Below are 26,384 nucleotides of genomic sequence, written 5' to 3'. Positions count from 1 at the left end.
AATTCTGTTTATATTAGGCTAAGTGAAATTGTGGTGCGCAGGTCAAATAAAACAAAAACAATCACTGAATCAGTGCAATTTAATTTTCAGTACCTTGCCTAGGCTGAGCCACCTGACAGGGCAGTGGTAGCTGATGTCACCATGTTCCATCTCATTTTCCTCCAAAAGAGCAACAAATTGTCTGTGATTTAATGCTCTCGCTCTGATGAAGTTAACTGTTTTGGTTACTGCATCAACAACATGGTTCATCTTTAACATCTTTAACACTGTCTTACACAACACTTCCTGGTGGATAATACAATGCAAAAATGTCAATTTCTGCACAGGATTAAGTTCTGTAACTTTATCGTGCATTCTCTTTAAAAGACCGACATTTTTCCCAGTCAGATTTGGACAACCATCTGTTGTCACACCTGCCAGATTCTCCCATTTCAGTCCTAACTTGTCCAAACATTCATTTACCTCTTTGAATAAGTCATTACCAGTGGTTGTCCCTTTCATTGACTGCATGGATGCCAGCTCCTCCGTGACTTAAAAGTCTGCAGTCATTCCACGTAAGAAGATGAGAAGCTGAGTGGTATCACGCACATCGCAGCTCTCGTCCAAAGCCAGAGAAAAACAGTCAAAGTCTGCAACTCTGTTCTTCAGCTGAAGCTCCAAGTTTCCACCGATGTCCTCAACCCGCCTCGTCACAGTGCGTCGGGAGAGTGAGATGTTCTCAAACGCGTCCTTTTTCTCCGGGCACATCAGTGCAACCGAGTCCAATAAGCACTCCTTAATAAACTCTCCGTCCGAAAATGCCTTACTTTTTCTGGCGATTTTGTGAGAAATGACATAACTTGTCCTAACGGCTGCTTCTCTGGTGGTGTGAAGTTTTGTAAAAAGTCCTTGTTGAGTGTGCAGTTTTTCTAGCAACGCATCAGACACACTTGCGCGCTCTTTTTCAGACAGATTTCTGTATTTATCCTCGTGTTTAGTCGTGTAGTGCCGATTCAAATTGTAATCTTTTAACACAGTGACCTGTGTACCGCAAATCAAGCACACAGTGTTACCTTTCATTTCTGTGAAGAAGTACTTGGCAGTCCATGTCTTGTTAAAAACACGACATTCATTATCAACTTTTCTTTTCTTAGCGTGTGCGGACATTTTGAGGGTAACACCACTTGTTGCTATTCAACTTCACTGTCGCCTGGCAACAGAGCGCGAGCCTCCGCTGAGTGCGCTGTTAAGACGGATCTGCCCGAGCAGACGGATATTAGTTTTTTTATTACCTTCGCGCTCATGCGGACGCTTCGAGTTTGACTGCAGTATCTTTTATTCTATGCGCTTTATAATCCGGTGCGCCTTATAGTGCGGAAAATACGATAGATATTTTTATAATCTATGTTGGGCCGGGGCCGGACAGGGACACACAAAGGGCCGGATGTGGCCCGTGGGCCGTAATATGCCCAGGTCTGGTCCAAAGTATCCGGTATGGAGGAGCAGATTAAGTTTTTAACCAGTCCCTCAAAGAACTTCATGAATATTGATGTGAGGGCAACTGGACGATAGTCATTCAGACAAGAGGGTTTATTGTTCTTAGGCACAGGGATGATGACAGATTTTTTGAATGAGGTGGGAACCACCGATGTAGCAAGAGACTCATTAAAAATGGATGTAAACAAACCAGCGAGCTGATCAGCACAGGACCGCAGAACACGGCCAGAAATCCCATCAGGTCCGACTGCTTTCCTTACATTCACTCGCTTTAGTGCCCTCCGAAACTCGTCCTCCGACACGGTGATTGCATGATGATCGCTGATCTGACTGCTTCTTCCTGACGCGCTGATCGGCAGACTCACACTGCTTAGATTGCTTTCAAAGTGGCTGTAGAAAGTGTTTAGCTCGTCAGCCAGCGACGGATCTGCTTGCACTTCTGCAGAAGATTTATGTCCAAAGGCACAGATGGTCCTTAGTCCTTGCCACATGCGTCGGGAGTCATTTAGCTGGAAATGTGATGCGTTCCCTGTATCTATGTTTGGCGGCTCTTACTGCACGTCGGAGAGCATAGCACGATGCTTTGTTGTTTATATTCCGGTGTGAGGAAAATGGCGGCATGGTCTGATTTGCCGAAAGCCGGTAGTGAGCGAGCTTTGTAGGCATTCTTAAACTGAGTGTAGCAATGATCCAGTGTATTCGGTCCTCTGGTTGGACAGGATACATGTTGATAAAAATTAGGCATAACTTGCCTGAGTTTGGCTTTGTTAAAGTCCCCAGCAATGATAATAGCAGCGTCAGGATGTTTGTTGATGTTGCCACTGAGAGCATCGTGAAGCTCAGACAAAGCCAAACCGGTGTCTGCTTGTGGTGGGATGTAAACAGCAGTTATGATGATCGATGAAAACTCCCGAGGCAGATAGAATGGGCGGCAAATAATGGATAAATGATTCAGATGAGGCGAGCAGGAGCGTGACAGAGTGGAGATATTCCTGGGGTCACACCATTTCTTGTTAATCATGAAACACACTCCTCCGCCTTTGGATTTGCCGGCCTCGGCTGTCCTGTCCATCCGTAAAACAGAGAAGTTTTCAGACGGCGTTACAGCAGTGCCCGGGACCAAGGGCGTGAGCCACGTTTCAGACAAACAAAGGATGTTACAGTCCCGTTAGAAACTTATTCTGGCTCTAAGATCGTCCATCTTATTCTCCAGAGCCTGGACATTGGCGAGCAGAATGCTCGGTAAAGGAGGGCCGTGTGCTCTTTTCCTCAGTCTATTGCGAATCCCAGCACATCTCCCGCAGTGTTTCTTGATCCGTCGCCTCGGGTGGTTATTCAGGTGGCCATTGTTCATCTCGGCATTCCGGAGAATCTCAGATGGCCACGATGGGTTGGAGGATAAAGTGTCCTGAAACAGGTCAGTGAAGCGGTGTCCAATGTCCAAAAGTGTTTCTTTGTCGTATATGATCAGTGCAGAGGTAATGTGTGTAAAAAGAGAAAGCAAAAGTAGGTAAAAAAAGTAAATAAAAACATAATCTAAGCGGAGCGACCTGGATCTCCACAAGAAGAAACAGCATTTATTTGAAATAGACATCTTTTGTTAAATTATAAATGTCTTTACAGTCCCTTTTGATGAATTTAATATATCCTTGCTGAAAAGTATTCATTTATCAAAAAAAAAAAAAAAAGGAATCTGTACAGTAGTGTAAAGTCAATTATATCACAGTGATTTCAGCTCTCATTTATATTCTGACAATTTATTCTCAGAATCAGAATCAGAATCAGAAAGAGCTTTATTGCCAAGTATGCTTGCGCATACAAGGAATTTGTTTTAGTGACATAAGCTTCCAGTAAACAGAGACAACAACACACATACAAAAAAAAAAAATAATAAATTACAGGAGATTTACAAATTGGCAAATAAATAAGTGTATAAACAATTGTGCTATAAATGATAATGGAATAGGATTGAGTGAGATGCAGGAATGTTCTAGGATGGAGGGGTAACAAATAAATATAAGGATATATTAAGGAAATATAAGGATATATTTGCATAAGCATAAGTTTAAGTGGGAAACATTTAACTGTTCATGAGGTAGATTGCCTGGGGGAAGAAACTATTCTTGTGTCTTGCTGTTCTTGTATTTGCGGCTCTGAGGCGCCGGCCAGATGGCAAAAGTTCAAAGATGGGGTGACTTGGATGTGAGGGATCCAGAGTGATTTTCTGAGTCCTTTTCCTCACTCTGGATGTGTACAGTTCTTGGAGGGTGGGCAGGGGAGCACCAATAATCCTTTCAGCAGTCCGAACAGTTCTCTGTAGTCTTCTGATATCTGATTTTGTAGCTGAACCAAACCAGACAGTAATTGAAGTACACAGGACTGACTCAATGACGGCTGAGTAGAACTGTTTCAGCAGCTCCTGTGGCAGGTTAATCTCTTTGTTAAACTTCCTCAGCTGGCGAAGGAAGTACAACCTTTGTTGGGCTTTTTTCACAATGGAGCCAATGTGATTGTCCCACTTCAGGTCCTGAGAGATGGTGGTTCCCAGGAATCTGAATGACTCCACTGCAGCCACAGTGCTGTTCATGATGGTGAGTGGGGAAAGTGCAGGGGGGTTTCTCCTAAAGTCCACAGTCATCTCCACTGTTTTGAGCGTGTTCAGCTCCAGGTTGTTAAGACTGCACCAGACAGCCAGCTGCTCAACCTCCTGTCTGTAAGCAGACTCGTCACCGTCCTGGATGAGGTCGATGACTGTAGTGTCGTCTGCAAACTTCAGGAGCTTGACAGAGGGGTCTTTAGAGGTGCAGTCGTTGGTGTACAGGGAGAAGAGCAGAGGGGAGAGAACACATCCCTGAGGGGCACCAGTGTTGGTGGAGCAGCTGTTTGACATGAATTTCCCCAGTCTCACTAACTGTTGCCTATCTGTCAGAAAGCTGGTGATCCACTGACAGATAGAGCTAGGAACAGAGAGCTGGGTCAGTTTGGTCTGGAGGGTTGTTGGGATGATGGTGTTGAAAGCCGAACTAAAGTCCACAAACAGGATCCTCACATAAGTCCCTGTTTTGTCCAGATGTTGCAGGATGAAGTGCAATGCCATGTTGATTGCATCATCCACGGACCTGTTTGCTCGGTACGCAAACTGCAGGGGGTCCAGTAAGGGTCCAGTGATGTCCTTCAGATAAGCCAGAACCAGTTTTTCAAACGACTTCATGACGACAGACGTTAGAGCCACAGGTCTGTAGTCGTTAAGTCCTGTTATCTTGGGTTTCTTTGGAATGGGGATTATGGTGGAGCGTTTGAAGCAGGAAGGCACTTCACACAACTCCAGAGATCTGTTGAAGATCTGTGAAAAGATGGGGGCCAGCTGGTCAGCACAGATTTTCAGACAGGCTGGTGTAACGCCATCTGGGCCTGGTGCTTTTCTTCTTTTGTTTTTCTTGAAGACCTGGCGCACATCATCTTCACAGATTTGAAGAGCAGGAGGTATGGAGAGGGGGATTGCAGGAGGTGTTAATGGTTGTGTAGGGAGATGGTCAAAGTGGGTGTTGGGGGTTTCAAATCTACAATAAAACTCATTCAGGTCGTTAGCAAGTCGTTGATTAGCCTCAGTGCAAGGGGATGGTGTCTTGTAGTTTGTGATGGCTCTCAGTCCTCTCCAAACTGAAGTAGAGTCGTTGGAAGTAAACTGGTCTTCCAACTTTTTAGCGTAGGTCTTTTTAGCCGCTCTAATCTCTTTGTTCAGTGTGTTCCTGGCCTGATTGTACAAGACCCTGTCCCCATTTCTGTAGGCATCCTCTTTGGCCTGACGAAGGTGTCTGAGTTTTACTGTAAACCATGGCTTATCATTGTTGAATGTTAAATAAGTCCTGGTAGGAATGCATATATCCTCACAGAAACTAATATAGGATGTTACAGTCTCTGTGAGTTCGTCCAGATCGGTGGTAGCAGCTTCAAAAACGCTCCAGTCTGTGATGTCAAAACAAGATTGTAAATCCTGCTCTGTTTCGCTGGTCCATCTCTTCACAGTCTTTACTACAGGTTTAGCAGATTTAAGTTTCTGCTTGTAGGTCGGTATAAGATGAACCAGACAGTGATCAGAACGTCCCAAAGCTGCTCGTGGAACAGAGTGATATGCATCCTTTATTGTGGTGTAACAGTGGTCCAGTATATTACTGTCTCTGGTGGGACAGGTAACATGCTGTCTGTATTTTGGCAGTTCACGGGAGAGATTGGCTTTATTAAAGTCCCCAAGAATGATTAAAACAGAGTCCGGGTGTTGTTGTTCTGTGTCTGTGATCTGATCAGCGAGTTTCTGTAAAGCTGAGCTCACATGCGCTTGAGGTGGAATGTAAACACTAACCAGAATGAACGAGTGAAACTCCCGCGGCGAATAGAACGGCTTGCAGTTGATAAACTGCATTTCTAGATCAGGACAGCACATCTTCTTTAACACAGTTACATCTGTACACCACCGTTCAGTGTACTGAAAGCCCGGCAGATGGAGTGCGCTGTCCGGTATGGCGTCATTCAGCCAGGTTTCCGTGAAACACAGAGCAGCAGAGTGAGAGAAATCCTTATTTGTCCGAGAGAGCAGAAGGAGTTCGTCCGTTTTGTTGGGTAGAGAGCTGAGATTTGCGAGATGGATGCTAGGCAACGGCGTTCGAAATCTCGCTTTCCCCGTCTGCGCGTCCTGAAGCGCTTGATCAGCGCCGCTGCTCCTCCGATAACAATGTTCAGTAAAACGTCTGTATAATAGAAATCCGGAAAAATATCATGTGGTGTGTTCTGCCGAATGTTCAGCAGTTCATCCCTGGTGAAACTGATCGTGTTTGTTAAACAAAAAACAGGAAAAACGAACAAAAACAGTACAAACACTGGAGAGCCAAGCACTGAAGCAGCCATGTGCGGCGCCATCTTGGATTGCACTATCCTATAGTTTTTCCAAAAAGACAAACCTCAGGAAACTAAAGTGAGGTCAATACAGGTAAAATTAAATTGAGTCCGTTTTGAGGTTTTAACATATTTATATATGGCATTAAATAACTGTTAGCTATTAAAAAATCTTAGAAAGGCTACATTACCCACAACAACAGCCTAAACAGCACCTATGCAAATATTTGGCTATTGGAGAAATATTACGAAGACAAATTATATTATTTGTATATATTTTTGAAATAACTCACAAATTATTAACAATAAGACTACATTGTGTTAAGGAAATAAATATGGTTCATTTTGACAGTATTCATTATACCATGGCACAGGTATTTCAGCCATCATGATGTGTAATGAGCAGAGCATTGCCTACCTGGGACTGAGCGAGTCCTGTCACTTCTGGTTATTAGCCACAGTCTAAACTGGGGATGCACAAATCTTCCTGTAATTTCAGCATTTAGAAGCCCGCCATCTGTCTCCAAATCTGTCAAATTCCCAGGTGGTTTACAATGAGATAATGAAGTCTTGTAAATGAAGTTTGTATCATTATTAGAGTCACCTTTTGTAGTGCTGTACACTACTTGTGTTAACTTGTTCACAACACTGACATCCCAGCAGTCCAGCAGATGACAGTTGTTCAGGACTAACCAGTGGCCATTCTGGACAGCGCTGTCTAGTGCCGAGAGAACAGCATTTCGATGGCACCCAGACCCGAAAGAAATAACACTCAGCTTCACCTGTTGACAATAATGACAGGCTGCAACATAATTTAAAAGTATAGTTTTATTTCATAATAAAAATAATGAGTTTATTATAAAATTAATGATCACCCCTTGTCCCATAGCATATTAAGGCCATGATTTTATTGATTGGGAGAGAGAAAGGTCAGGAAATAATGAGGAGAGTAGGGGAAATGTCACATGTTGGACTGAGCAGCACAGGGCACATATGTTAACCACTAGGCCAAAGCTCTGACTTTTAGAATTAGATTTTATTTACTTCCACATGACCAGGCCAGTTATATATGTTTCTGTGACATCCATAGAACAATGCCATGACCTTGTTACAATGACAATCCCCCTGGAGCACCTTTGAGTAACAATGCTAGCAACAATGTTGAAGGAATCGAAACAGCAACCTTTTGGTTTTCAGAAATGAGCCTAAATCACAACATCAGGGAGGGAGCCATGGTTGTACATGGAGTTAACTTTGAAAATCTATGCACTGGCAGACGGTATGCATATGCTACTGTCTGCATCAAAACTTAAGAGTTGCCCATTTCCACCTCCATTGCGTTGGAGAAGCAATCCCGCGTAAAATGCAGTTTGCACACTCCTGCTCTAGGCGGGAACTCGCGGTCTTCCAGGTCAAGTGAATGCAACCACTGGCGCCTAAATTTCAAGTCTGCTGGAAAACTATGCAGTCTAGCAGTGCTGTTGCAACCAGCAGCACTACACCCACGTACCATCCTGACCACTGTAAATAAATCTATGCTAACTTGAAGCTATCCTGACTGATGCAATACTATGCTACTAATTAACTATGCTTCTAACAATACTAACGTTACACTAATAACTATGCTAATTAACTACATAGGCTACACAAAATAATCTAAATAACTATATAAATGCTAAGCTAAATAGATGCTAAAATACTCTATCCTGATCGTTTTCAATAATCGCAATTCCAACTCCTGGCTCACTGCAGTGATTTTGACGGAACAAGATGGTTTTATACTGCCGAGGGCGTGGTAGCTCGTACCAAGGGGCGTGGTGAGCTGGAAACTGCTTACATCACCTGCCACCGCTGACATCCAATAGGAAAACTCAACTGCAGTAGCCACCATTCAACTTGAAGAGGGCAGCACTCAGATGTTTTACACCATATAGTATAGAATTAAAACACTTTATACTCAAATGTCAAAAAAGTTACTCGAATCAATGAACAGCACTAATAAAGCCCCATTCTTACAGATCATTAACTAAAAAAAGTTTGTTTAGGGTTTAGTTACTCTTTAAGTATACTTTGGGCTTAAAAATATCAGCTGCACACTATTAAAATACTTCTGTAGTTCTTACTGAATCACACTTCTGAATTTCCATTTTCATTTTAAATTTTAAGCAGTTTTGTTGTGTGTAGTAATGACTTTTTTTTAAATTTAGTTTTAGTTAACTAATATAACCCTGGCTAGCCTATCAAATCAATGCAAGGACACCTAATCAAATTTAAATTATAGGCTTATTAAAAACCTATTAGTAACTTTATTTTTACTTTTCAGATATTTTCTTCATTATATTTTTTTTATATTTTCTGCCTGTCAAAGCTCATGTGTGATGGGAAAACTGGGAAGAATGGTATGAAGAATGATATTTTTCTTTTTTTCTTTTCATTTCAGCTTTATCTTAATTAGCAAAACCTTTTTTTCAAAAACAACACTGCTGCAACAGTAACTTACCATTTTATACTCACTTTAGTGTAAATTTTAGTAATTTAATGTAATTTGTATTATTATCTATATTTCTATTTAGCTTTAATTTATTTTATATTAGTTTTAGTAATTTTAGTAGCTCAAGTGGTAGAGCATTGCATTAAAGCAAGCGCAAGGTTGGGGGTTCGAATCACAGGGAACACATGTTAGGAGAAAATTGTTAGCTTGAATGCAATGTAAGTCGCTTTGGATAAAAGCGTCTGCTAAATGCATACATTTAATTTTAATTTTTAATTTAATTTAGTACATGCCAAGGCAACATTTGCCATTTTTTATTTAAGTTTAATTTAATATTTATATTAAATTTTCTTTCTTTCTTTCTTTTTTAGTTACCAAAAACAATTTTTAGTTGTTTTAGATCTCATTAACAACTGCTACAGTAACTTACCCCTTTGTTGTCCACTTGGCACTGCGCAATTTGATAAATCAAGTGGAGAGGGTGAATGCTTACTGGCATTTCTTCATTTTTATCTGGTAAATGTACAACAACAGGACCTTGATTTTTAGACAAAAGGCTGGAGATCATTTCCGCAGAGCTCATTGGAGGATCTCCAGGATATGAATGCAGCAAATATCCTTGCGCACAGGCTTCAAGGTCCTCTTCCACTGCTGCTAGCCAATGAGGACACAGCGTTTTCCAGAGAATAGCCCTCTGCATTGTGGACAAATGAGAGTGAGACTGACAAGGGACCGGTCCAATCACTGTGGATGAAGGGAAGTTCAGGTATTCTCGCCATAGCTTGGATGAATTTACCAGAGATGATACAAGGCCACAAAAGGGTTCAATCCTCTCTAACAGATAAATATCATCTCGAGCGCATGTTTGAATCCAGCTCGGCAGCTCGGGCACAGACTGTGCAGACGGTGATAAAAAATGCTCTGAAGACTTCCAGTTGCTTAATCCTCTGAGGAAAGTGACTCGTTCTACCTCAGGGCATCCCTCATTGTGCACAATAACAGCAACAGATACCAATAATCTGAATAAAGTGGAATGGCTCTTGAACAAGCGGGGTTTATACTGAGAAAAGACATGAGACACAATCCTGTAGGTAATCTCAGATATGACTGCTGTGGACTCCATCATTCTATGAAGGCTCATGTCTTGGCTCTTTAGGGGTAAAGCTGACCGTAAAGTGAGCAGGAAACCATGAAGAGTGAAAAGATAACATGGGGAAAGTTGGGCCACATCCTGCAGAGCGTTGTACAGGGCTGTGGCAAGCTCTGCTATGCGATAAAAATCAGCCATCAGGGCTTTGTGCTGATCTATCTCTTGGGATAGTTCCTTGATTTCTGTCTCAAGTTCAAGAGAGACACTCTGACACATACACACGAGTGGAAGGAAGTTGGGGTCCTGGAGAAGTGGTGTGGATGCGTGCATGACATAGTCCATCAAGGAAACCTGCAATTATAATAAAAATGGACATTAGGAATATTTTAAAAAGCTTTCCAAAAAAAATCTAAACTTCTTCACCAGCCAACCTTGTTTTGAAAAAGTTCATGCTGAAGTGTCTGTTTTTTTGTTAGAATTTGACGATGTAGAGTCCACAGTTCTAAACACACGGTCTGCATCAGTTCTGTCAAGAAAAGGTCCTGAACTTCAGACGTGCTTGGGGAAAGATCAATCATTTGAACCTCCTCCAGGAATGAAGTGTGAATTTCTAGCAGAAAAATTGGGAAATAACATGGATTAATAACACAAGGCAAACCCCTCATAGCAAGGCTATTTAAACTAGAGTCCATGAAAATGTGTGAGGGAAAACACACATATATTTTTCAGGGATGTCAAGTTTAAAATGTAAAATTAAGATTTTCATTCAGATTCATGATTCATATATTTTCAGGAGATTCGTTTCAATTTATTCTGTTTACAGTCTTAACAGTAAAAACAAATCCGCATCTAATTTTGTGAAATCTTTTCTAGGCATATATGCACTTGGGAATAGCTTGTATTTGTGTTGTACTTTGCTACAAAGTTTCTCTGTTGCCTTTATCTTGCTCACTGGGGGTTGAAAGGCAATATTCTCTGTAGAACTGCTTTTTGAACAGTATTTACTGTGAAAAGTACTACACAAACAAATCTGAATTGAACTAAATATGTTGTTCTTCAGGTTTACAAATCCAATGTTAAAAGTATTTAAGAAAAAACTATTTAAAGCAAATATATTCGTAATAATATATTAATAATTAAAATATGTTTAGTACAATTACAATATAATACAGTTCCATTCTAGAAAAAAAAATAATATAATATAATATAATATAATATAATATAATATAATATAATATAATATAATATAATATAATATAATATAATATAATATAATATAATATAATATATTTTACTATAGATTAGGTACATGAAAATATATATACAGTAGATGGCTTCATTTTCTAGGAAAGGGGTCCTATATCCATCAGCATATTTGGGGGTGCTTGGTTTGAAACTTTTTTTTTTTTTTTTTTTAAAGCCCTGCTTCAAAGACTTCAAAAAGGATCATACTCTGACTATCCTGCAAAATCAACATCACACATCCTTAATCTCTCACCGTGTATCAGCGTTTGGACTGGAAGGGAAGTACTCATAATGAGACGAAAGTCCGGATGAGCAGGTTTAACAGAGTGGCTCTGACCAGGGGAACTTGCTGGCGTAACAAACATCTGAAGGATTTGTAGGTTTAATGTTGCTCGTTCAGTATGCGTCACCAATACTCTTAGACCTGCAGTGGATCAAAGCAAAGTGAGCTTAAACCATTTACAGCATAGATATGAAAATGAAACTGAATAAGTCTTTGCATATGATTACCTTCTTTTGCTCCATGATTTAGCTTATCAAATAACTGTGGATCATCAGCAGAAACTATAAGTCCATATCTATCCCCCTCATGGGCTTTTTCTTCACATCTTGTAACCTGACCTATAACAAATCTCACCATAACTGAAAGATATTTTTAAAATGCACTCTAAAAAAGTGGCTTCTTTAAAGGTTCTTTACACATAGTATCAGTTCTATTTAAAACCATGCTTATACGTTTTATGCTAAAATGGTTCATTGTGTTAGAGTTTGTTATTCAAGAGCCTGTTTGTTATTTGTTCTTTATTCCTTATAATTATAATTATTATTTTTTATCTGTAACTGTCAAAAAATCCTTTCAAAGCCAATTCATTACTGTTTTTCTGGAGCTCACCCATACAACTACACAGACTGTCAAAACACTATCAAGAGGTACTTGATATACTTCTAATGTCTTAACAGGTGTTTTTTGCAGTGATGCAGTGAATTACCATTTTGAGCTCCACAAAGAACTTTCAGTGATCAGTTCTTAAAAGAACAATTTTTTCTTAGTGTAAAGAACATTTCAACAAAATAAAGCAATTTTTTCCCGCTTTTTTTTGTGGAAAGGAAAGATTCCACAGATGTTAAAAGTTCTTCAAGGAACCATCAGTGCCAATGAAGAACCATTGTTTTTCCAGTGAACAAGCCAAAGAACCCCTACTATTTAGAACCATTTTGTTTTTTCAGTGTGTAAGATATATAAAGGCAGGCTGTCATACTGACCAGGAGGAAACAATGTCTGAGAGCTGGGTTCCTCATGTTTATTGTGATCTGCCAGTAGAGGGCAGCGCTGAGCCCAAGCAAATCTGTGCCCCCAGAGAAGAACACTCCGGAACAGATCAGTGGAATCTCCATGGATGTGATGCAGATCTAGTCCAAGTATTCGATTTAAGGCAATTTGAAATGTCTTACTGACAGGAATTGCCACATAGTGGTCACAAGTTGCAAGGGGGACATCACTGAAAATTGTTGCACACGGATCCTCCAGTTTCATATTAATTGCACCATCCAGACAAAGTTTGTGCCACTTCTGGAGCAGCTCCTGTCGAACATCAGGCCCGAATGGACCCAAGTATGTAACAACAGCTGCCAAAAGCAGGGCGTCACCTGGAATGCTGCGATTAGCCAACTTTGCTTCCTGTAATATATAAAAATCTGAGTCAAATAATGCTTGAATTATTGCTTGAATAATTCTTGATTTGAAATCGAAATACCCATCAACAATTCTAGCTATACCTTTTCTGCTGACATCCAATCTTTAATGAGACATTCAACCTGTTTGAGAGCAGCACATGACTCCCTTTCTTGAGCTTCTGAAGTACTAAGCTGGGCCTTCAGCAACTCCATGTCTTGTCTGTTGAGCTCCTGCCTTCTTTCCAATTCTTCTAGTCTTTTCCGCTCTGAATCCTCCTGCAGCCTCGCAAGTCTCAACCTCGCTCGACTCTCAGCCATGAGCTCATCTAAATAGCGCTTTTTTTCCTTTTGAGGTGCCATATGGCGCTGTATGCAAGCATACTGATATACTGCTCTCACCCAGCGACACAAAGACTCACAAGTCCGACTCACATCTCGCACAGAGCTTGGCTGAAAGCATGGTGCCTGTGTGATCTGAGCCAACTTAAAAATCGTCTCATCGGTTAATTTAGATATGTCGAAAAATTCCAGTTCCTGGTAGAGCACATGCAAAAGGAAAGGTTTCAGACAAATCTACAAAAAAAATTGGGGTCAGTAGGTTACTTTTTTTACCTGAAAGAAGCTGGATTGCATCAAAAGTTGTTTGCTACTGTCCCACCCACATGGACGATTGAATAACATGCATATAAGATCCATGACCATGACAAATCCATCAGGTGGCATCCTGTAGTGCCGCATCTCATCCAAGTCAGACTGGCTCAAAGCCTGCAGTGCCTCCACAGCTGCTTGGTACAGCGGACTTACCTGCACAAAACCAGCAACAGTGAAAATCACATTTCAGTGTGTCTTATGTGTGATCATACTAGTCAAACCAGACCTGTTCGAAGGCACCTTGAACTTGTTGCTGAACTCGGTATGACTGATCCTCTAGATTGAAAAGCCATTCTTGTTCCTTTGAACTTTGGTGGTGGGTTTGTTCCCAGATTTTGTATGCCACATCCACTGATTCCTGCTGCTGGTCCAGACACTACAACAGACACATGAATGCACACAATAGTGAGAAAAAATACATTGTGATCATTTAGACCTGAGCTATTGACACAAAGGTCCAACCTTTGTTCCATTTCCTTTCAATGGTTGAGCAAGTAAAATCACTTTTGAACATAATTTCCGTCACATCCTATTGCTCCTTGTCACAGTGGGGCACTGTGACTAGAGACTTTGGTTATGATACTGGACTGAGAACACAACACACTGGGCATACATACACTTTTCATACAACAACACATTTGTTTTGTGCAATGTAACATCTGTTAACACCAGGTATGTGTGTGTGTCATTGATTGTGTATTGTTTAAGTGTTGATCCTGTTGTCACCATTTTTTTTTTAGTAGAACACTTTGTGAGTCATTAATTTTATGTTGAACAAAATTAACAAACAAGACCGGTTACCATGTTAAATGTTTATTGTTTTCAATCATCCACTTACATAAAATAGATAGTCATACTTATGTACTGGAACATTTACTCATAACAAACAGAAGAAACCCCGGCACCACATTGCCACCATTTTTAAATACCCGTTTCCCGCCAAAAGGCACACTTAATTGGTATCATGCCGGAGGGAGAGATTGGTGTTTGTTTGATTGTTTGGTAAACAGTAAGAATGAATTTAGTTTGTGTTGTTTGAAAGGTTGTATATTTTTTGGTTCCAATAGTTATGCCTTTGTTACAGTTAAATCTTTATTTAATTGTTTTGTCTTTCTTGAACTTATTTGTTACCATCAATTATTTAATGGTTTAGTCCATGTGGGAGGGGCTTATACTTTTTAAGAGTTTCTCTCAGTCTTGTAAAAGGGGGCTCGTAGAGTGAGTCGGTGAAGTTTCTTGCTTGATTTTTGGGTCAAATTATTGACATAGCCAAAAGTTTTGTTTGTATAATTAAACTTTATACAGTTTTTTTCTATACAGTTTTTTTCTATTTTTGTTTCTTTTGATAGTTTTGGAGTTACACTGTAAATATCATTTGCATTCTTTAGGAAAATCTTTGTTTTTCACATTTTGGAATAAACACCAACTTCTTGACTTCATCAGCACGTCACTTCATTTTTTCACGCCTCCATGGGCCGGTACATCCAGAGCAGAGGTGCCGCTAATCAGAGGTGGGTAGTAACGAGTTACATTTACTTCGTTACATTTACTTGAGTAATTTTTTGGGGTAACTAATACTTTTCGGAGTATATTTAAAGATGGGTACTTTATACTCTTACTTGAGTAAATTTTTGGGGGAAAATCTGTACTTTTACTTCGTTACTGTGGGCGACGCTCCTCTCGTTACTTTATCTTAATGCAATAAATGTTATAAATGCTTCAGTTTATTCCAAACGCGCTGTCTACTTTTCTCTGGGCAATGAGCGATGCCCATTCGCGAATGATTCATTCTTTTGAGTCAATTCTGTTCAAAGGCTTGATCAAACCAATTGGCAAACGAGTGAATTGGTTCATGAATCAGTTTGAATGAGTCGTTCAGTTCCCTGCCACACGCGCTGAGCGACTGAAGCAGTTCACTCAGAGTCGTAACGTTTAACATCAGCAGCGTTGAAAACGTGGCTGGAACTGCACTGAATTGAAAGCAAATCTGCAAAGCCTATTATTTGCTAGCGATGGAGATCCTTATTAGATGAACACCGCGTGTGCTGTCTACTGTTTAACAGGTAATAACTTGGGGTACATTCGATTACAGTACACGACACCACTGTGACATTAGTTTGTTGTACGTGTGTGGCTTATAACAGAGGGGAGTCAAGTTGAATGCAGCTTCCAAAAGACAAAAAATAGCCGATTAAGATTTTATTAATTTTAATACAATCACACCGGTGCGAGTACGTCATCAGCTTCTAAGTTCAGATCTGTGATCGCTTGCTGGCGCTTAGCCAGAGATAGATGCGTTTATACAGCGCTGCGCATTATAACCAATCACACATGATTCTTTTGAGCTTATTAAAGCATTGGCCAATCAGAGGCGTTCAGATGAGTCATCGCTAAAATGCCGGTGCTTCCTTCATTCGCTCACTGACTGAATACCTCTTTCTGGCGAATTCTCTCGTCAGAAACAACAAAGTGCAGATGTGTGTACGAATCTTTAATTAAGATATTGATTTCACAGTGTTAACAGTTTCAGTGATTTTAATGGGAGTTTCTGAGAGTGATTGAAATCTAGACTGTCAGTGAAAATTATCTTTAATAATGTAAATGTTATTTGCTATCTTTCTGAACAATGAAAGATTAGTAGCAATATTTATATCACATTAACTTTCAATGTTAAATTCACATTTAATATAAAGTCAGTCGTATTAAAAATATGTTATGGCATGACACCTATATCTGTTACTTAAGTAAACAGACAGGGTTTTATAATAAATTACATAAATTGGAGTAAAGGCTGATGAAATATATACATTTAAACACGCACACATACATTACATACATTTTATCTATATATCTAAATAAAAATAGGCTCAGTATATATGACACAAAGTAACTAGTAACTAACTACTTGAGTAGATTTTTTATCCGATACTCTTTTACTCTTACTTAAGTAACTATTCAAGACTAGTACTTTTACTTTTACTTGAGTAAATATTTCTAGAAGTACTTTTACTTTTACTTGAGTACAGTTTTTGGGTACTCTACCCACCTCTGCCGCTAATGCTTGAACACCTTGTAGCAGTTGGCACACCACTGTCTCTGTTACACTCCTCTAATAACAACTGTTGCTGAAACATACCTTCTGTTTTTCCTCACATTTGGCCTTAAAGCTCAGAACATCCTGGGTGTGCCTTGCAGCTGTGTCAGTCATGTCCTTCACATGCTCTAAAACCTTTGCCAAACTAATATATGAAAACAAGTTTAAAAAAAAGTAACAAACACAAAAAAAGTTTCATACAATACTGCTTTAATGTCTCTTAAATGCACCAAATACAGGTGCATCTTAATAAATTAGAATGTAGTGGAAAAGTTCATTTATTTCAGTAATTCAACTCAAATTGTGAAACTCGTGTATTAAATAAATTCAGTGCACATAGACAAATTATCAACAAATTAGAATATGGTGACATGTCAATCAGCTTATCAACTCAAAACACCTGAAAAGGTTTCCTGAGCCTTCAAAATGGTCTCTCAGTTTGGTTCACTAGGCTACACAATCATTTTGGAGCACTTTATGCTTCCTTCTGCCTACCAGCTTTTTGAAGATGCTGATTTCATTTTCCAGCAGGATTTGGCACCTGCCCACACTGCCAAAAGCACCAAAGGTTGGTTAACTGACCATGGTGTTGGTGTGCTTGACTGACCAAACTCACCAGACCTAAACCCCATAGAGAATCTATGGGCTAATGTCAAAATGAGAAACAAGAGACCAAAAAATGCAGATGAGCTGAAGGCCACTGTCAAAGAGACCTGGGCTTCTATACCACCTCAGCAGTGCCACAAACTGATCACCTCCATGCCACACCGAACTGAGGCAGTAATTAAAGCAAAAGGAGCCCCTACCAATTATTGAGTACATGTACAGTAAATACATACTTTCCAGAAGGCCAACAATTCATTAACAATGTTTTTTTAATTGGTCTTATGAAGTATTCTAATTTGTTGAGATGGTGAATTGGTGGGTTTTTTGTTAAATGTGAGCCAAAATCATCACAATTAAAAGAACCAAAGACTTAAACTACTTCAGTCTGTGTGCATTGAATTTATTTAATACACAAGTTTCACAAAAAAATACTGAAAAAGTTTAACTTTTCCATGACATTCTAATTTATTGAGATGCACCTGTATGTGACCCTGCACCACAAAACCAGTCTTAAGGGTCAATTTCTTGAAAGTGAGATTTATACATCATCTGAAAGCTGAATAATAATCTTTTATTTGATGCATGGTTTGTTAGGACAGGACAATATTTGGCCAAGATACAACAATTTGAATATCTGGAATCTGAGGGTGCAAAAAAATCTAAATACTGAGAAAATCACCTTTAAAGTTGTCCAAATTAAGTTCTTAGCAATGCATTTTGCTCATCAAAAATTAGGTTTTGATATATTTACAGTGGGAAAATTACAAAATATCTTAATGGAACATGATCTTTACTTAATACCATAATGATTTTTGGCATAAAAAAAATAATTTTGACCCATACAATGTTTTTTTTGGCTCATGCTAAAAATATACCCTAGCAACTTAAGACTGGTTTCGTTGTCCAGGCACACATATAATTACAATTTTAAAAAATTCTATTTTAATACATTTTAAAATATAATTTATTCCTGTGACGGCAAAGCTGAATTTTCAGCATCATTACTCCAGTCTTCAGTGTCACTTGATCCTTCAAAAATCATACTGATATGCTGCTCAAGAAACATTTCTTACTATTATCAGTTCAAATGGTGGTATATTTTTGCATCCTTGCTAAAAAAAACTGACAGTAATTCTGAACAGTAGTGTATGTTTAAATACATTAGTGGGATTAGCAGTCCCCTCACCGGTTATCCTGAACTCTGCTTTGTTCAAAGAGGTGGTGGCAGAGGAAGGAGAACTGGACCATCAACTCTACGTAGGACCGAGGGCCAAACGGTTGGAAACGAAACAGTGTGACAGCATATTTTGTAGCCGATAAATGTATTCTTGCCATCGCCTCAGAAATGCTAGCCACTAAGCTATTCCTGGCAACTAGAAAAGCAATAACACACAGGCACAAACTCATTCAAAACATGAAACAGATTACAAAAAAATCCATTAGGAGCAGAATTAGAATTATATTTGACAGATTCACCTGTTCTATCTGTCTTGGGAATCTGATGGCTGGCTTTTAAATGATACAAAGCACTTTCAGCTAAAGCCTCACAGGTCCAAGGTTGGTACACTTCTACACAACAGCAGAGACTCAAAGCCTTGGTGACATGCATCTCCGAAACTGAAGATTTTACGGTTTGACTTTCACAGTTGTGCCAGAGAAGAGGATAAAGAAGGAATACATGAGTATTTCTTCTGATGTTTTTGAAATACCTGGACAAAAAGAGATGCACAATATCAGTACTATAATGGTTACCTGCTGATATCAGAGAATTTTTAATTTAAAACATTGGAATATTGAATATTTAAAGGGATACTCCACCCCAAAATGAAAATTTTGTCAGTAATCACTTACCCCCATGTCGTTCCAAACCCGTAAAGGCTTCATTTTGTCTTTGGAACACAATTTAAGATATTTTGAATGAAAATCAGGAGGCATGTGACTCTCCCTTTGACTGCCAAGCAAACTGCATTGTCAAGGTCCAGAAGAGTATGAAAGACATCGAGAATACTTTTTGTACGCAAAGAAAACAAAAATAACGACTTTATTTAACAATTTGTCTCCTCTGTGTCTCTCCGCATTACTGTAGCACCATTTTGGAGAACATCCACTGAACACAAACTGAGTAAGCTATTCTGTCTCAGACGTAAATACATGTAGAAAACGTATCCTTTTGTTGTGGCTGAAACAGAATACAAACAGTATTCTCATCGCTTCATAACGTTACGTTTGAACCACTGATGGCAGATGGACTATTCTGACGATGCTTTTCATTCTTTTCTGGACCTTGACAGTGTAACTTACTTGGCAGTCAATGGGACAGTCACGAGCCTCTAAGTTTTCATCCAAAATATCTTAAATTGTCTTCTGAAGATGAACTAAGCTTTCACGGGTTTGGAACGATATGGAGATAAGTGATTGACAAAATTTTCATTTTGGAGTGGAGTAAGCTTTTAAACTGCATGCTCTTATTTTTACATGTAGATTACCTTTGCCTAACACTAATTTAATATATGAAAAAATTATTTGATTATATTATATTAATCTTCAGCTAATCTCAAAAATGAATATCCATTTTTACCATAACATGACAATAAATATAGATTTTTCAGTATCTGCCTGAAATTTATAGTCAATGCATTCCTTTTTTTCAGTGACATGATCTGCTGCAAAATCACAATCTAAGTATAACAATGTAAAAGATTTCAAAAATCTTAATGAACACAAATTAATATGCATAATTAAACATGCAATTAGAATGACATCAGTATCTCAAGTAAGTGATATGAAATGTAATGGAAACTTATACTCTACATTTCAAGAGCTCTGGCATCCTTTGTCAAATTGCTCAGTTCCTTATCTGAATACAGTCCAGGGAAGCGTCCATTGGCCATTATTATGAGCAGCTCATCCTTAAGAGCCTGGCTAGTGTCTTCGTGAACCAGAAGAACCAAATGTCCACCCACCCCAATTTGGCTACGAACCCCTTTCATAATTTCCCACAACTTGGCCTCATTTTCAGGATAAACCTCAACTATTTTATATCCCAACAAAGTGGCTGCTAGGCGTACAATGGTCTTTCTGCCTGTTTTCTTTGCCGCTCCAAACAGAGCCCCGTGTCCACCAGGAATGAGAAATGTGCGGATGATATGCACAAGTTGATGTACATTTTGGTGATGCACTGCCCAGGTAGGACTATAGTAAGTGTTGTCAGATTCCTCTTTATTTTTTTCTCTGCTTTTAAGAGTATGAAATATTTGGTCTACCAACATATCTATGTCTCTTTCTCGATACACACAGTTGAGTTTAAAATTATGGTGCTGAATTATGTTGTTCAGTGGTTTACAAAATTCTGGGCTGAAGACCACATTCTGGATGGAAGAAGCTGCTTCCTGTAGAAGCTGAATGAATGTTTTTGCTGTGGTTGTTGTTAAAGGCATATGTTGTGTGGTTAACTCTTCATGTGATTCTGGCTTTTTATTAATGTAGTAATATTTGTTTTCACCAGAATGAGAACATTTTAGATGCATTAGAGATGAACTACTTGAGAATTCACTTGCAGATTCAGATATACACGCTGATGTTCCTGGTTCACTTTCGCCATTTCCATCATCTTTTAATTCATCTTTACCATATGAGGATCCATCCTCATCTCTTCCTTGGTTATACAAGCTGGAGTTGTTCTCTACTGCATAGCGCTCTTTCTTCTCTGTCTGAACTTCTGCCATTCCAAGCAAGGGAATCACATTCTCTTCCAACTGGGAAGGGGTTGAATCTAGTTGCTGGTTTACATTATGTTTCCTTGATACAGATGATTGATCTGTAGGGCTTGATATACCTTCTGTAGATTCACTTGACAACCTAGTGCCAAAATTCTTCTTAGAAACTTCAGCTATAATTGAGAGAAGTTTTTGGCATGCCTCCTCTGAAGCTAGCCGATCACCAAAAGTGCGCAAACACTCATGCATCCAGAGGCGCGCCATGTTAAGGTCATGAGCTGCATGTCTAAGAGCGGATGAAGTTACACTCCTATAACCCAGATTACTATGAAGAGCCTCCTGGACATTAAGCCTTGGCTTCCAAAGGTACATCCCTTGAAACACTTTGTGAACATCATGCAATGAAAAGATGAAGATTGGACTATGTAAGGCAGGAGTAAAACATTCATGCATTGCAAAATACACATCAAGAGTTGAGGTTAGGATGCAGTTTGTTATATCTGCAATCCTCTGCATGGGTTGTATCTCTTTCAGCCATGGTTGCATTTTCGAGGAATGGATAGAAAACAAGATTTCAGAAGTCATGCTTGGGAAAGTCAAGATTGTGAAGAGTCGAGAGAGACGTGGAGATATCCGATTGCTGTTGACTGCATTAGGAGCACTACAAGTGCCTAGATAATTAACGGCTCTTGATTGAAACAGCTTGAAATGAGAGCTGTCTGATATCAACACTTCACCTGTAGAAATACACTGACGCAATGTCTCTAGAGTCATTGATGTTTTTTCATAAACATCTGCAAAATAGAAGATAGGGAGACTTTAGTTGTTACTCTTTGAATACCGAAAGTTTGCTACAAGTGCACTTGTTACAAGTTTGTTACAAGTTAATCTTATTGTTACAAGTTAAAATTACTGAAATTCTTTTTTTTCATCAATGATATATCATGATATATGATATAACGATACATGAAAATGTGCATCATGACAATAATTAGTTTAAATGAGTACATTCTGGAGATAAACAGTCCAGGATAATTAAAAAAAGAAAAGAAAAGAAAAAGAAAAATACGGGGAAAACCTAAAAGAATATATGATATGATTGCAATATTGTAGGTTATTTGAGGAGCTCAAGTTATTTAACATTTTGATAACTTGATCCCCTGAAATAAAATTATACAGCAATTAATCCTGCAAAAAAATGAAATATGGTAAATGAAAGGTAAATATGCATGACAGAGATTTTGGTTTATTATCAACAGACCCTTCAAGCTCCTTTCTAAATCTGCATCTTTTATAAACTCACCAAATGGTGCTTCATGAAGGTCATCAATGAACAAAAGAAAGTTTGGCTGCTTTAAGGCCTCCATGTTCCTCACTTGAGTCTTCTGGTATCTAACTCTCTCCAGTACCTTGCGCAATTCTGAAGAGTGAAGGCCTAGACAGGCTGGTAAATGCATGTGTGGTCTTGTTTTTGATATTAAAGACTTGCACAGCATTGTTTTGCCAGAGCCAGACTCTCCCACAGTAAGGACTGGCTGATGAACATCCAGGAGCATGTCCAGGAGATATGCATGTTTTTCGTACTGTATCAGGGCAAGTAGTACAGACACAATTTGTTCACTTAATAAATTCAGAGCAAAAATATATATTATTATGCACTCTATGGGATAAAAGGCAAACCTGAGGCACAGATGTGAAGAAGAGCTGTGGACTCTTACGCATGAAGCAGTTGATGAAATTAGTCGTATCTCTCATTTCCTCACTGAATTCAAAGAAATGCTCAAATACTGTGCCTTCTGGTGGTGTCTCAATAGTACAACGGCTCTTATACAGAGCCTCTCGTACAAAAAGATCAAAATGTGGCCAGTGTCTACAATGAGAACAGGTATATTCTTTTATTTATATCCTAACAACATCTAGGATTTAGTATAATCACATATAAATTACATATATACCTAGGGTGCAAATGTCCTCCAAATCCCCAAATGAAAGCTACAATAAAGAGGTTTCTTGCTTGTAACCACCAATGAGAAGAGGAAGCCATGGCATCATTGCCGGGTGATTGGAGAGCTTGTGTACTATCTAGTGAAGAAAGATGTGGAAGCTACCCTTATATGAATTATTAGCAAAAATTGTTTGAATCAGGTAAATAAAACTTTTCAGTAGGTCAAAAAATCATATCCTCTGCACCTAAAAGACTGAACTATGGAAAATCACTGCAAACAATAATTATTAGATATTTGTATAACCTACCTGTGGTTACAGTTTTCCTTGATGTGTATTTCAAGCCTCCTCCCTTTCCTGAATGCTCCAAAAGGGTGTGAAGAATCTTAATGAAGGACATTATTTCCTGCAAACCGTCTGTAATCCTAGATGATTGTCTGCCTTCACATCGATCACTGGCCATCACAGAAGAAAGTGCTTTGTTCTTAAGAAATGCTAGCGTGTCAGGAAAAAGGTCTTCAGAAAGGTGACTCCACATTTCCAGAGTAATCTGGTCGACATTTTGTTCAGTAGAAAGTACATTCATCTCACTCTTCCACACAGATCTCCACAGGTTTTCTCCAGAAACATATACCAGACTGCAGTGTGTCACTACAGAGGGGCTTGAATCACCAAGGTCTGTGATCTCAGCTAGTATTTTCAGTTTTGATGGCTTAATTTTCTCTCCTGATGAAAGGCAGAGATAGGGATTTTCAAGATCACAAAGAGTAGTCAAAGAGTCCATCCAAGCAGGTCTGCCGAGTGGATCTCCATCCAGCACAATCCATTTTTCTAGTTTTTGCACAGTTATTTTCCTCTTGCAAGGAGTAATCTGCAGTGGCTGTTCTGAATGTCTTAATGCTTTGGTGAAAACTCCATCAAACCAGGAGTTGTCCTGACCACAATATCCACCAAAAAACTGTTTGAGGGACAAGGTATTAGGAAATATAACTTCTGTGCTCACAGAGGTCCAACATGGCTTAGACAAATAATGATAAATGTCATTTAAATCTCCTGTAGGATCACCAGTAGATTCAATGTCCCAAGCCCTGGACAGTTTTTGAAGTGCACTAGAAAGGGCTTTATACAAAGTTGTTTTTCCACTACCTGCTGGTCCAACAAGCACTACAACATTAGAGCGCTTCAAAAATTCATGCAGGATCAAGACATTGTGAAGTGTTTGTGTGTCTGTATAAATTCCTTGTTGCTGCAACTCATCGATGACAAGATATCTAAGGATATTTTGTTCCCCCTCATCAGTGAACAGTTGTGGACTGGAAAAGTACCTTACTTCCGGAAAGATTTGCTCAGATATTTTACAAAACTGTGATGCTATCTTTGGATCTGAGACAGTATACTGCATGACTGACAGAACTCCTTTAATTGCTGCTTGCTCTTCTAACTCATTTATGATCACATTAGACTGACTGACAAACTTGAAGTGTGATGAATAATGTTCTTCGACCTTTGCGGATATTGTTTCAAGTCTTGTATAAGCAGATCCTGTCTCATATTGACTACAAAATGTACCCTTATCAATTTCTACCAAATTACGAGAGAGATGTAAATATGTTCCAGAGACAGCAATCACATTTCTGAGAAGGACAAGCCATGAGGTCTGGTGACCACTGACAAAATCAGGGAGGCAATGTGAATCCTTAGCAAGGCTAAAGAGAGAGACCAGGCGACGACTTATGGTAGCTGCTTCAGAGAATCCAAATGACATCAGCATCACTTCTGCAATGGTTCTGTAGTGTGGCTGCATAAATGCAACAGGCCTCATTGCAATTCTAAGATTTTCTGGTATCTCAGTTGAGTAGCCATTAGCTGAGATGGTGACACATCCATAGCTTAGCATGGCCTGAATATTTTTTCCAGCAATGTGACATTCCACTTCATTCACTGTACTGTTATATTTTTTTATGAATTCTCTACTGCTACACTTCCTAAATGAGCTTGTCAGCTCATGTGCTTCCTCTTGCGCTTGTCTTTGAACTGCTGATAAATTTTGATGAATTTCAGTCAGGCGTTGTCCCAACTCGGACAACGTTCCTTGTTTCAACAAATCCACTGAATCAAGCACAAGCCAAGCCCCAGATTGAAGAGCACCTAGAAGCATTTGCGAAACAACTGAAGTAGCAGTGCTTGAACAACACTTCAAGATAACCACTTGTCGTCCCAATGCATAACCCAACTGCACTGCAGTATGCTGCTTGCCTGACATGTGGGGTCCACTGATGAAAGCACACTTGAAGCTTGATAAGGCAAGAATAATTCCCATGTAAGCTTGTTCAGTTGAAGGAGTAGTCACCATCTTCCAGTTATCAGGTCCGATGTATTCATAGCCATATGGCAACTGTGTGCACAGAATATCAACACACACAGACTGATCCTCTTGAGGTGGAAGCAAATCAGTAGAAGGTGCATTATCATTTGGGATGAGGTAATATTTCATAAGTTTATGCCATTCAAAAGAGGACTCCAAGTCTCCTTTTACTTCAGCAAGCCCATCTGTTTGGCCAGAGTGCTTCATGGTAAGCATAACCAAAGCACGCAGAGCTGTCAGGATTTGAGATGTTTTTTCATTTGAGTGTTCTTTTAAAAGCTGGCACAAATAGTGCACTTTTGCTGCATTTTGGGACTTGATTCTTGTCCACATGCCAGTATGTGATGACTTCCGGATCGTGCTACACCACAAAACCTCCTCTGCCACCAAAAGGCATTGCAAAGGATATTGACATATTAGATGCAGAAGTGAGGAAGGTTCATGAGCTACTTCTGAATTGTTCTCTTTGCTATTCCCAATCAGGTCTGGGGTCCTACGTTGCTTTTCAATGTTTGAATGTTGCTGGACATCTAAGCATTTTAGAATTGCCTGTTTCACTGCTTGATATAACTTTTGCTCAAAAAGACTAAGCCAAGCCACAGGACTGAGGTTTGGCTCAAGAGGACCAATGAAGGGAACATGTTCTCCAAATTCTCCATATACACTGTGTATGCACATTCGCTCATTACTTAGAGCTGTCAAGTCATTGTCACAGCAAACACCACCTTCAACTTGAACATCAAGCTGTTTAACGCCCTTGAAACATTTCTGCACCAGTGGTAAAAGGGATGAAGGTCCTGGGAGCTGTAAAGAGAGAAGTTTCATCACCTCTCCATCACTGAGAAAGTAGAGTCTAGGGAACTGGATTCGTGGTGACTCCATGACGTAGAGTAAGTGACTGGAAATCTCCTCCATTATTGTGAGTCCATTCATAAAGACAACACATAGACTCTGTCCTTGTAAACTGTCACTGGCCTCTGTTGTTGTACACAGTCGAACAAAACTGGATACATGTGGGTCATTAACAGTGATTTGAATGATTTTGCGAAATATCTTATCCACCGGGTGAAACTTCTCTTGCTACAACAGAGAAATTGATTAGAGAAAACTGATTTACTGAAATGGCAGTAAACAAACTAAAC

General features: G+C 39.3%; 1 protein-coding gene across 3 annotated transcripts in view; it reads right to left on the bottom strand.

Moving 5' to 3' along the window:
* LOC132119317 (dynein heavy chain domain-containing protein 1) overlaps nt 1–26,384 on the bottom strand; it is a 46,665-nt gene that overhangs the window by 6,000 nt on the left and 14,281 nt on the right. For 2 of the 3 annotated variants that reach the window (XM_059529160.1, XM_059529162.1), the window contains exons 20-37: nt 23,187–26,322; nt 22,889–23,015; nt 22,614–22,803; nt 22,237–22,516; nt 20,029–21,727; nt 18,694–18,926; nt 18,404–18,590; nt 16,654–16,756; nt 13,744–13,893; nt 13,479–13,670; nt 12,969–13,400; nt 12,456–12,870; nt 11,703–11,834; nt 11,446–11,616; nt 10,379–10,557; nt 9,288–10,298; nt 6,971–7,148; nt 6,785–6,895 (exon numbers count right to left, since the gene is read on the bottom strand). In XM_059529160.1, coding sequence (XP_059385143.1) covers nt 6,785–6,895; nt 6,971–7,148; nt 9,288–10,298; nt 10,379–10,557; nt 11,446–11,616; nt 11,703–11,834; nt 12,456–12,870; nt 12,969–13,400; nt 13,479–13,670; nt 13,744–13,893; nt 16,654–16,756; nt 18,404–18,590; nt 18,694–18,926; nt 20,029–21,727; nt 22,237–22,516; nt 22,614–22,803; nt 22,889–23,015; nt 23,187–26,322 — 8,926 coding nt within the window. The remainder of the gene's footprint in view (nt 1–6,784; nt 6,896–6,970; nt 7,149–9,287; nt 10,299–10,378; nt 10,558–11,445; nt 11,617–11,702; nt 11,835–12,455; nt 12,871–12,968; nt 13,401–13,478; nt 13,671–13,743; nt 13,894–16,653; nt 16,757–18,403; nt 18,591–18,693; nt 18,927–20,028; nt 21,728–22,236; nt 22,517–22,613; nt 22,804–22,888; nt 23,016–23,186; nt 26,323–26,384) is intronic. The other variant, XM_059529161.1, reaches the window with a different exon arrangement.

This window comes from Carassius carassius, chromosome 38 (genome assembly GCF_963082965.1).
Source record: "Carassius carassius chromosome 38, fCarCar2.1, whole genome shotgun sequence".
Lineage (NCBI taxonomy): Eukaryota > Metazoa > Chordata > Actinopteri > Cypriniformes > Cyprinidae > Carassius > Carassius carassius.
This window is presented reverse-complemented; position numbering and strand designations above follow the sequence as displayed.